The sequence below is a fragment of the Choloepus didactylus genome, chromosome 13 (assembly GCF_015220235.1).
Source record: "Choloepus didactylus isolate mChoDid1 chromosome 13, mChoDid1.pri, whole genome shotgun sequence".
Taxonomy (NCBI): domain Eukaryota; kingdom Metazoa; phylum Chordata; class Mammalia; order Pilosa; family Megalonychidae; genus Choloepus; species Choloepus didactylus.
The window spans coordinates 32,389,795-32,402,240 of NC_051319.1; the positions used below are offsets into that span (position 1 = coordinate 32,389,795).

At 39.3% G+C, this 12,446-nt stretch overlaps 1 protein-coding gene across 8 annotated transcripts in view; it reads right to left on the bottom strand.

Moving 5' to 3' along the window:
* Positions 1 to 12,446, bottom strand: part of KIAA0825 (KIAA0825 ortholog) — a 437,461-nt gene that overhangs the window by 251,286 nt on the left and 173,729 nt on the right. For 7 of the 8 annotated variants that reach the window (XM_037801406.1, XM_037801405.1, XM_037801402.1 and 4 more), the window contains one exon: positions 1,162 to 1,341. The exons of the other annotated variant lie outside the window; for it this stretch is intronic. In XM_037801406.1, the coding sequence (XP_037657334.1) occupies positions 1,162 to 1,341 (180 nt within the window). The remainder of the gene's footprint in view (positions 1 to 1,161; positions 1,342 to 12,446) is intronic. 8 annotated transcript variants of the gene reach the window in all.

A 12,446-nucleotide genomic window follows, 5' to 3' on the forward strand; every position in this document is an offset into this window, starting at 1 on the left:
GTCTTTTGAGGGTTCAACTGTGTGCGCCAGAAAGATATGTTGAAGTCCTAAATTCATACCTGAGAATGTGACTTTATTTAGAAACAAAGCCTTTGCAGATGTAATTAGTTAGGATGTGGTCATACTGAATTAGGGTGGGCCCTAATCCAACAGGACTAGTGTCTTTATCAGAAAAGGGAAGTTTGGACACAGAGACGGCCAGACACAGAAGGCAGATGGCCACGTGAAGAGGGAGGCAGGGACTGGAGTTAGGCTCCCACAAACCAAGAGCACCAAGGATTGCCAGTGACCACCAGAAGCCAGGGAGAGGCGAGGAAGGCTTCTCCCCGCAGCCTTCAGAGAAAAGGAGTTCGGCCCTGCTGACACCTTGATTTTCAGTTTCTAGCCTCCAGAACTGTGAGAGAATAAATTTCTGTTGTTTGAAGCCCCCACTTTACGGCATTTTGTTATGGCAACCCTAGGAAACAAATATACCATTGTTTGCTCTTCTCAATGTATTAAATATGGAGAGTCAAAGGACAGATATTAGGATAAAATAAGATAAGGATCTTTACACCTGGCCCTGATGGTGGGGCCACCCATCAACATTTCCTGTTCAGATATACAGCCAGCTTTGTCTTTAACATCCCCTCTCATTGTGGGCAAAAGAAAAGTACAAATGAGGAAAACATATTGTCCCCAAAGGAATGATAGAACAGGCTTTCCTCGTAGATAGAGAGGTACCAAGGTCATAGTAGCAAATGGCTTACACGTTTTAAGAAAATTGACCTATGATTTGTCCATCAGTTTGCCGAATAAATGCACCCAAGAATCACAAAATACCTTTTCATATCTTACCAATGCCTGATATGCTCAATAGCAAAACATAATCTGTGGTAAACATTAAATTTTTACAATAAAATACATCCTAATAATAATAAAAAATAAAATCTGCATTATGTAACTTCCCCCTCGACCTTCCTCTCATCTGACCTAAAACTACACTTAATTTTAACAAGAATTAATGGTTAATTCTGCCAAACAAACCTTTATACAGAATAAAAAGAACTTTTACAATGGATTCAACAAAGCTGGTATCAATAAAACTTCTAAACATCTTTAAATGAATTTATAAATGTCTATATAATGCTTCTTTTACAAATTGTGAATTTCTTTTCATACCTGGGATGTTATATAAAAAGTCCCATAATTGTTCTTCTTCCATGTAGGTCACAAAAACATTTCCGAAGGTTTGTGGAGAAAAATTGCAATTATACAGTACTTTAAAGATGGCTTCTATCAAGCTGGATCCTTGGTTTGGATTCTTTTCTTTATCAGGAACTTGTTCTTGAAAAGTGCATTCTTGAAAAGAGTAACAAGTATTTATTAATGTAGGGCTCAATGAATGTGATTCAATTCTTATCATCAACCCTAGCATGTTGCTGTGAAATGTATTTGAGTAAAATTTACATAATAAGAGAACTGCCAAATTCTTTCAGACCAATAGTCCATCTGCGCCAGTTTGAATGTACTGTGTCCCCTCAAACACCATTATCTCTGATGCAATCTTGTGTGGGCAGATGTATTAGTGTTGATTAGATTGTAATTCTTTGAGTGTTTCCATGGAGATGTGACCCACCCAACTGTAGGTGATAACACTCATCAGATAATTTCCATGGAGGTGTGACCCTGCCCACTCAGCGTGGGCTTTGATTAGTTTACTAGAGCACTATATAAGCTCAGACAGAAGGAGCAAGCTTACCATAGCCAAGAGGGACACTTTGAAGAATGCACAGGAGCTGAGAGAGGAGCAGCAGCTGTGAGTGACATTTTAGAGCAGAGGATGTGATGGTGACATTTTGAAGAGCAGCTGCAGCTAAGACAGGAAAAAATGCCCCAAGAGCAACATTTTGAAGAACACCATTTTGAAACGCAATCTGGGAGCAAGCGGACGCCAGCCATGTGTCTTCCTTCAGAGCTAATAGAAGTTTTCCGGACGCCAATGGCCATCCTTCAGTGAAGCTACCCTGTTGATGCCTTACCTTGGACACTTTATGGCCCTAAGACTGTAACTTTGTAACCAAATAAACCCCTTTTATAAAAGCCAATCTGTGTCTGGTGTTTTGCATAACAGCAGCATTAGTAACTGGAATACCATCTAACTCAATATTGTTTCTGTGATACCCAAGGATATTTGTATCCTATACACAACAAAACTATTTTGGGAAGAACCGCAATGATATCGCTTCAAAGGGCAATGCCGATTTCCTTGTACATCAGATTTTTTTTCTCTTAAAAAGACCTATTTTTTCTCATTTAAAATGAATACACATTCATTCTAGAAAGTTTTAAAAATTCAGACAACTGAGAAACTGAAATCACATGAAATCCTACCAATCAGTGACGATCACTATATTTGATATGTGGCCTTTCACTCACATTACATATGAATATACATAAATGAATATATGTATATACAACTTGCACACCATGTGGAGTCATCCTATACACACTGTTTTGTTATCTAAAATCTATTTAAAGCTGGTTGAAACTTTGTGTCTCTCTTTGGCACGATGCGTTCTGAAAATTATTATACTCTTTATTTATTTTTCCTTTTTTTTTTTTTTTTTTTTAACTTTCCCTTCTTTTTTCAAATCACCTGTATGAAAAAAAAAGTTAAAAAGAAAACAAACATACAATAAAAGAGCATTTCAAAGAGACCATAGCAAGGGAGTAAGAAAAAGACAACTAACCTAAGATAACTGCTTAACTTCCAACATGTTCCTACTTTACCCCAAGAAAGTTACATAATATAGCAACATTTCAGTGAACTTGTTCCTACTACAACCATCAGAAATTAACAGACCATAGTCATTTCTGGGCATCCCCAGAACGTTAAATAGCTTATCTGTTCTTCCTGGATTATTGTTCCCCCTTCCTTAATTGCTCTCTACTGCTAGTTCCCCTACATTCTACATTATAAACCATTTGTTTTACATTTTTCAAAGTTCACATTAGTGGTAGCATATAATATTTCTCTTTTTGTGCCTGGCTTATTTCACTCAGCATTATGTCTTCAAGGTTCATCCATGTTGTCATATGTTTCACCAGATCGTTCCTTCTTACTGCCGCGTAGTATTCCATCGTGTGTATATACCACATTTTATTTATCCACTCATCTGTTGAAGGACATTTGGGTTGTTTCCATCTCTTGGCAATTGTGAATAATGCTGCTATGAACGTTGGCGTGCAGATATCTGTTCGTGTCACTGCTTTCCGATCTTCCGGGTATATACCGAGGAGTGCAATCGCTGGATCGAATGGTAGCTCTATATCTAGTTTTCTAAGGAACTGCCAGACTGACTTCCAGAGTGGCTGAACCATTATACAGTCCCACCAACAATGAATAAGAGTTCCAATTTCTCCACATCCCCTCCAGCATTTGTAGTTTCCTGTTTGTTTAATGGCAGCCATTCTAACCGGTGTTAGATGGTATCTCATTGTGGTCTTAATTTGCATCTCTCTAATAGCTAGTGAAGCTGAACATTTTTTTCATGTGTTTCTTGGTCATTTGTATTTCCTCTTCAGAGAACTGTCTTTTCATATCTTTTGCCCATTTTATAATTGGGCTGTCTGTACTATTGTCATTGAGTTGTAGGATTTCTTTGTATATGCAAGATATCAGTCTTTTGTCAGATACATGGTTTCCAAAAATTTTTTCCCATTGAGTTGGCTGCCTCTTTACCTTTTTGAGAAATTCCTTTGAGGTGCAGAAACTTCTAAGCTTGAGGAGTTCCCATTTATCTATTTTCTCTTTTGTTGCTTGTGCTTTGGGTGTAAAGTCTAGGAAGTGGCCTCCTAATACAAGGTCTTGAAGATGTTTTCCTACATTATCTTCTAGGAGTTTTATGGTACTTTCTTTTATATTGAGATCTTTGGTCCATTTTGAGTTAATTTTTGTGTAGGGGGTGAGGTAGGGGTCCTCTTTCATTCTTTTGGATATGGATATCCAACTCTCCCAGCCCCATTTGTTGAAAAGACCATTATGGCTCAGTTCGGTGACTTTGGGGGCCTTATCAAAGATCAGTCGGCCATAGATCTGAGGGTCTATCTCTGAATTCTCAATTCGATTCCATTGATCTATATGTCTATCTTTGTGCCAGTACCATGCTGTCTTGGCAACTGTGGCTTTATAATAAGCTTCAAAGTCAGGGAGTGTAAGTCCTCCCACTTCGTTTTTCTTTTTTAGAGTGTCTTTAGCAATTCGAGGCATCTTCCCTTTCCAAATAAATTTGATAACTAGCTTTTCCAAGTCTGCAAAGTAGGTTGTTGGAATTTTGATTGGGATTGCATTGAATCTGTAGATGAGTTTGGGTAGAATTGACATCTTAATGACATTTAGCCTTCCTATCCATGAACATGGAATATTTTTCCATCTTTTAAGGTCCCCTTCTATTTCTTTTAGTAGAGTTATGTAGTTTTCTTTGTATAGGTCTTTTACATCTTTGGTTAAGTTGATTCCTAGGTACTTGATTTTTTTAGTTGCTATTGAAAATGGTATCTTTTTCTTGAGTGTCTCTTCAGTTTGTTCATTTCTAGCATATAGAAACATTACTGACTTATGTGCATTAATCTTGTATCCCGCTACTTTGCTAAATTTGTTTATTAGCTCTAGTAGGTGTATCGTTGATTTCTCAGGGTTTTCTAGATATAAGATCATATCATCTGCAAACAATGACAGTTTTACTTCTTCTTTTCCAATTTGGATGCCTTTTATTTCTTTGTCTTGCCGGATTGCCCTGGCTAGCACTTCCAGCACAATGTTGAATAACAGTGGTGACAGCGGGCATCCTTGTCTTGTTCCTGATCTTAGAGGGAGGGCTTTCAGTCTCTCACCATTGAGTACTATGCTGGCTGTGGGTTTTTCATATATGCTCTTTATCATGTTGAGGAAGTTTCCTTCAATTCCTACCTTTTGAAGTGTTTTTATCAAAAAGGGATGTTGGATTTTGTCAAATGCTTTTTCAGCATCTATTGAGATGATCAATTGATTTTTTCCTTTCGAGTTTTTAATGTGTTGTAATACATTGATTGTTTTTCTGATGTTGAACCATCCTTGCATGCCTGGAATGAACCCCACTTGGTCATGGTGTATGATTTTTTTAATGTGTCTTTGGATTCGATTTGCAAGTATTTTGTTGAGGATTTTTGCATCTATATTCATTAGGGAGATTGGCCGGTAGTTTTCCTTTTTTGTAGCATCTTTGCCTGGTTTTGGTATTAGATTGATGTTAGCTTCATAAAATGAGTTAGGTAGTGTTCCATTTTTTTCAATGTTTTGAAAGAGTTTGAGTAAGATTGGTGTCAGTTCTTTCTGGAAAGTTTGGTAGAATTCCCCTATGAAGCCATCTGGCCCTGGGCATTTATTTGTGGGAAGATTTTTGATGACTGATTGGATCTCTTTGCTTGTGATGGGTTGGTTGAGGTCTTCTATTTCTTCTCTGGTCAGTCTAGGTTGTTCATATGTTTCCAGGAAATTGTCCATTTCTTCTACATTATCCAGTTTGTTGCCATACAGTTGTTCATAATATCCTCTTATAATTTTTTTAATTTCTTCAGGATCTGCAGTTATGTCACCTTTTTCATTCATTATTTTGTTTATATGGGTCTTCTCTCTTTTTGATTTTGTCAGTCTAGCTAGGGGCTTGTCAATCTTGTTGATCTTCTCAAAGAACCAACTTTTGGTGATATTTATCCTTTCTATTGTTTTTTTTGTTCTCTATGTCATTTATTTCTGCTTTAATCCTTGTTATTTCTTTTCTTCTACTTGGTTTAGGATTGGTTTGCTGTTCCTTTTCTAGCTTCTTCAGTTGATCCATTAGTTCTTTGATTTTGGCTCTTTCTTCCTTTTTAATATATGCGTTTAGTGCTATAAATTTCCCCCTTAGCACTGCTTTTGCTGCATCCCATAGGTTTTGGTATGTTGTGTTCTCATTTTCATTCATCTCTATATATTTAGCAATTTCTCTTGCTATTTCTTCTTTAACCCACTGATTGTTTAGGAGTGTGTTGTTTAACCTCCAGGTATTTGTGAATTTTCTAAGTCTCTGATGGTTATTGACTTCTAATTGTATTCCATTGTGGTCAGAGAATGTGCTTTGAATAATTTCAATCTTTTTAAATTTCTTGAGGCTTGTTTTATGTCCCAGCATATGATCTATTCTGGAGAAAGTTCCGTGAGCACTAGAAAAGTATGTGTATCCTGGTGATTTGGGATGTAATGTCCTGTAGATGTCTGTTAAATCTAATTCATTTATCAGATTGTTTAGGTTTTCAATTTCCTTATTGGTCTTCTGTCTGGTTGATCTATCTATAGGAGAGAGTGATGTGTTGAAGTCTCCCACAATTATTGTGGAAACATCAATTGCTTCCTTTAGTTTTGCCAATGTTTCTCTCATGTATTTTGTGGCACCTTGATTGGGTGCATAGACATTTACGATTGTTATTTCTTCTTGCTGAATTGCCCCTTTTATTAGTATGTAGTGGCCTTCTTTGTCTCTCAAAACATCCCTGCATTTGAAGTCTATTTTATCTGAGATTAATATTGCTACACCTGCTTTCTTTTGGCTGTAGCTTGCATGAAATATTTTTTTCCATCCTTTCACTTTCAATTTCTTTGTGTCCCTGTGTCTAAGATGAGTCTCTTGTATGCAACATATTGATGGTTCATTTTTTTTGATCCATTCTGCGAATCTATATCTTTTAATTGGGGAGTTTAATCCATTTACATTCAACGTTAAAACCGTGAAGGCATTTCTTGAATCGGCCATCTTATCCTTTGGATTATGTTTGCCATATTTTTCCCTCTCTCTATTAATATCCTTTATTGTACCCATACCGAATCTCTTTAGTACTGAACCTTTCTCCAAGTCTCTCTGTCCTGTCTTTGTTTCTCTGTCTGTAGGGCTCCCTTTAGTATCTCCAGTAGGGCAGGTCTCTTGTTAGCAAATTCTCTCAGCATTTCTTTGTCTGTGAAAAATTTAAGCTCTCCCTCAAATTTGAAGGAGAGCTTTGCTGGATAAAGTATTCTTGGCTGGAAATTCCTCTCTCTCAGAATTTTAAATATATCGTGCCATTGCCTTCTCGCCTCCATGGTGGCTGCTGAGTAGTCACTACTTAGTCTTATGCTGTTTCCTTTGTATGTGGTGAATTGCTTTTCTCTTGCTGCTTTCAGAACTTGCTCCTTCTCTTCTATGTTTGACAGTGTGATCAGTATATGTCTTGGAGTGGGTTTTTTTGGATTTATTCTATTTGGAGTTCGCTGAGCATTTATGATTTGTGTATTTATGTTGTTTAGAAGATTTGGGAAGTTTTCCCCAACAATTTCTTTGAATACTCTTCCTAGACCTTTACCCTTTTCTTCCCCTTCTGGGACACCAATGAGTCTTATATTCGGACGCTTCATATTATCTATCATATCCCTGAGGTCCATTTCGAGTTTTTCAATTTTTTTCCCCATTCTTTCTTTTATGCTTTCATTTTCCATTCTGTCATCTTCCAGGTCACTGATTCGTTGTTCAACTTCCTCTAGTCTTGTACTATGAGTGTCCAGAATCTTTTTAATTTGGTCAACAGTTTCTTTAATTTCCATAAGATCATCCATTTTTTTATTTAGTCTTGCAATGTCTTCTTTATGCTCTTCTAGGGTCTTCTTGATTTCCTTCATATCCCGTACTAGGGTCTCATTGTTCATCTTTAGTTCTTTGAGTAGCTGCTCTAGGTGTGTCTCTTCTGGTCTTTTGATTTGGGTGCTTGGGCTTGGGTTATCCATATCGTCTGGTTTTTTCATATGCTTTATAATTTTCTGTTGTTTTTGGCCTCGTGGCATTTGCTGTCCTTGATAGGGTTCTTTTAGGGTTTGTAGACCAGTTGAAGTCCTTATCTCTAATTTATCAGATCTACAGCTTCGTGGAGTACACTTTCTCTAACTAACCAGCAGGTGGCGTCCACGAGCCACCTGTTCTCCACAAGCCAGATCTCCCCTGCTTAGCCTTTTTGGTGAGTGGGGGAGTGAGTCTTGTGGGGCCCAATTGGTGTCCCAAGCTTGCGTGTGTAGTTGGTGTTGCCTGCCCTGTATGTGGGGCGTGTTTCTGGGCAGTCGGGGAGGGGGGGTGGCCCTAACAATCAAATCTCCCTGATGATCCTAGAGTTTTAAAGCTACTGCAATAGTCTAATCCTTCAGTTCAGTCCTGCCACAGTTTGTCTCTGCCACTGACCCACAAGTCTTTGGTATTGGCGTATGGCTCCTGAGACTTGCAAGTGGGCCCCTCTTCCAGGCTGTGCACCCCGGGTCCTCTGTTGAGGGATGACTGTGCTATGTCACAGGTGAGTGCCGTCCCCCCAGGGCAGTTCTGGGCTGCTGGGCTGTGTTGGGAGGCTCCCAGTCTGCTCAAATGATGGCTGAATGGGGCTCTGTTAATTCACACTGCTCCCCCTTCCCAGCTCTGGGACATTCAGCTGAGGTTGCAGGGAAGGCTAATGTCCACGCCCAGTTTTGTGGTGTGTGCCTGTTATTTGAAGCACTTCCGTCACACTGGGTTGTCTGGGGCAGCTCTGGGCTATGGGGCTGGCGATGGGCAGGAGTGTTTCCTGTCCACCAGGATGGTGGCTGTGAGCGGACACCCCCCTTTTCTTGGGAAGTTGTGTTGTTTAGTGAATTTTCTCAGCCACTGGATTATTGCCTTTTGTCTCAGAGCTCTCTTATTTCTGCTCTTGACTTGACGTGCCCAAATTTCAATTCTTTGAAGCTTTCTGTATTGAGCTTCTTAGAGTAATTGTTTTAGAAAAAGCAAAAAGGATTTAAAAAAAACAAAAAAAACAAAAAAAAACGGCCCTCCTCAGAGATCTAATGGGTTATTGAAATGCTAATAGACAAAGCAACCAGGGCCATTAAGGAAAGGTGCCCTGGGCAGAGAGATCAGCCTTGCTTCGGGATTTGCATATGCGCCTCAAGGCCTGATCTCCGCCCTTCCCCTTTCTGTGTTCACCAGAACTCCAAAAATCCTCTGCTTTTACTTTGGAGCTTCTCGTGTTGTTTTCCTTCTATGCCCGTCTCCTCTCTGCTGGGCTGGCTGCTCTCAGAGTCTCTGGTGTCTGGCCTCAGTCTATCTATGGTTGGAGTTTGAATCAGTAGAATGAGTTTCCGATGAGAGCAGCCACTGCAATTCTCCCTTCTCCTTCCTGGAGCTGACAGCCCCTCCTCCCCCGGGACTGAGCCTGGCAGGGAGGGGCGCGGGTCCCCTGGCCGCAAAAACTTACAGATTTCGCTGATCTCAGCAGTTCCACGTTTTCATGAGTGTTGTATGAAGTATGCCCAAAGACAGATTGCTCTGTGGTGTCCAGTCCACGCAGTTCCTGGCTTTTTACCTACTTTCCTGGAGGAGTAACTAAAACATACAGCTCACCAGTCTGCCATCTTGCCCCGCCTCCCTATGTGTCCTCATATACTCTTTATTTATTGAGAACAGAAGTTTCATGGAGAAATGCACATTTCTTACGTTCTCAGAATTACACTATCAATTCTACAAATGCATTTACAGACTTTCCTCAAACCCATAGATTCTGTCATTTCAGAATGAAGAGGTTTATCAATTGGTCTATCAATAAAACTATGTAGGGAATTCCCACAAAAATTGGGCCATTTTAATAGTCCCTTTCATATCCTCCTCTGGTTCCACAGCGACTTCTTCAAAGATCCACAATCAGAAGTTTCTGTGCTATTGCATCTATAAATTGGACTAGTAAAAGGAATAATACTTTCTGTTTTGCTTAGATAATTAGCATGATATGTCCAACATCATAATATGGAAAAATATCTATTGAATTAAAGATAATGACTCTCAGATCTTGTCTTGAAGGAATGTAATCCAGATTATTTTGAGATAAGTTACATTTTTTCATTATTGCTCATTTGGAAACTCATCATGTTTATGCTTCCTCTTGATAATTTTATTTCTGTGATATGCTTTTCATGACCTGGAAGACCTCACTGTTATCTGCAAACTAAGAAATTGTACCACAGACTTTAAATAAAGGACATTTGTTGTTTTTGCTCTCCTAATATTTATTCTTGCTCTTTTTAAAGTAACAAGTTGGTTTTCCTTTGGCAAGCTTCCTCATGTCCTTGCCTTTTCTCCCACTTCCCCCTCCCTCCACCACCACACATACATGTAGTTTATTTGGTTTGGGTGAAGCTGAGGCCATCACCTGGGTGGGCACATGACCAAGGCCTGGCCAATCAGAGCATGATTAGTTCAGGAATAGGTAGATGACCAATGAGAAACTTCCTTAGGATTTTGGCTGGAATTGTTGGTAAAAAAAGGTTCTCTTTCTACTGGGGCAGCTAAGCTGGTAGGAAGTAAGCTAGAAGTTGCTGATGGACATTTTGCCCCATTTGGGAAGAACTTGACTGAGAATGAATCCAATGCCATAAAAAGCAGAACAAAGCGATGGAGAATGGAAGATTCCTAAGGAGACAACACTGTCTGAGAACCTGAATCCAGCAATTACTGTATATTTATTTTAGCTGAGTTGATAAATTTCTCTTTTGGTGAAGACAGACTAATTCAGGTTTCTATCATTTGCTAACTAAAGGTCCTGACTTTCTCTTAATGCACAAAATGTTAAATAGCAAAGATTCCTAGCCCAGGTTGTCATAATTTCATCTTTTTTATCCAAATAGATTCTGCAGGTCTTTTTGCCTTTTCCTTCTTCAGTTCATCTTACATACAACTATCAGTTGTCTTTCACATCATACCTTGTTTAAACCTTTCCCTGCTCCTTGATTTTGTTACAAATCCCTTAGCATGACAATCAAGAGTTTCCACAGTCTTTTCCAAAATCATGTTCCAATTCCTCAAACATCTTTTCCACCCAGAATGGTGTACTTCCTATTCCTTTTAAATGTGCATTCCCATCTGTTCCTTGTCTATGCCATTCACCAGTCTAGAATGTTCTCCTCCATTTCAGTTTTCATCATTTAATCAATTAATTAATTGATTTATTGATTGCTTACTATGTGCCAGTCATTGTACCAGGTGCTGAGGACTGTGCCTTTCAGAGATTTTCTGCCTTTGTGTGTGTGTGTGTCCAAGGAAGGGATGACAGACATGTAAACAATCATAGCAATGTAAGGATAAGTAGGGTAGCCATGCACACTGGTTTTCCTGGGACAACCCTGGTTTTTGTCTGTTATGTTGGTATAATTACTACTGGCATCCTCTTTCACTTTCAAAAGTATCCTAGGTTGGATGACAAATTAGTTGATCACCTTAAATAGAAGGGCCTTAAATATAATATTATAGGTTACAATTCCCCTGTGGAAATATTGAGAATGATCCTTTTAATTTTTTCAGGGAACACAGAGAAGTCACAGAGGAGGCAACATCTCAGCTAAGTCTTTAAGAAGGAGTAGATGCTTTATCAGCTTGACAATATTAAGGTGGGGAGTACATTCCAGGAAGACAGAAGAACTGGTACAATGGTAAGAAGACTGACAGCTGCTGTAGTTTGGGGGGAGACTGAAGTGTGATTAGCGTGCAGGAGAGGTGGGTGATGAAGCCAACCAACCAACAAGAATCTGAATAATCTAAGGCCTCATGAATCAAGACAATGAGATTGGGGAAAGGGGGGCAGATATGAGGAATAGTTAAAAAAAATAAGAAAGTATTATTTTTATTATATAAAATGCATCAAAATCCTTCAATGAAATATTATTTTGTATTTTTCTCCTTTTTTCCCCTTTTCTTCAGGTCCAAGTTGTCTAATTCTGTTAACTTGCTTCAGGGAGTTTTGTGTCTGAAAAGCTCAAATAAGCTGAAATCAGTTGTCCTCCCAGACCTTAAAAAAAGGGGGAAAAGAGAAGCTAAATCTATTGAACAGTTATTGGTTTGAACCACATGAAACTGCCATTTTTGTAGGCCCCAAATAGTCAAATACTGACACTACAATATGAATTCCACCCCATAGCCAGGGTCTTGTCGGGAGGGCAGGGATGAGGTTTTGAAGGGCTCAGAGAGGGGAGATGCTCTGGGCCTGTAAAGAGAAGTCTCAGGTTCTGCCAGGGGAAGCACATCCATCCCACTCCCTGGCAGTGCTCTGGGAGGCTTGTCTGGGTGAGGCACCCAAGGAAGCTGGTGCCTGACACAGGCGCTAGGGCCTCTTCAAAGGTTTCAAGCCACCCTTAAAGCTGTTGGACTCAGAGGACCACTTGGCCAGGGATAAATGGCATCTGTGTAGTTACCATAGTGACCATAGAACTGATTATTAATAAAGCCTTCCAGGGACCTCTGCACTACTGTGGGTGCCAAGGTGGGAGCCCTAAGAATATCTAGAAGTCAGCCAGAACTTAGAATCCTCGAAAAGTTGATTTGAAGACAAGAAGCAGTTTTAGTATTTCCTGCACTTCT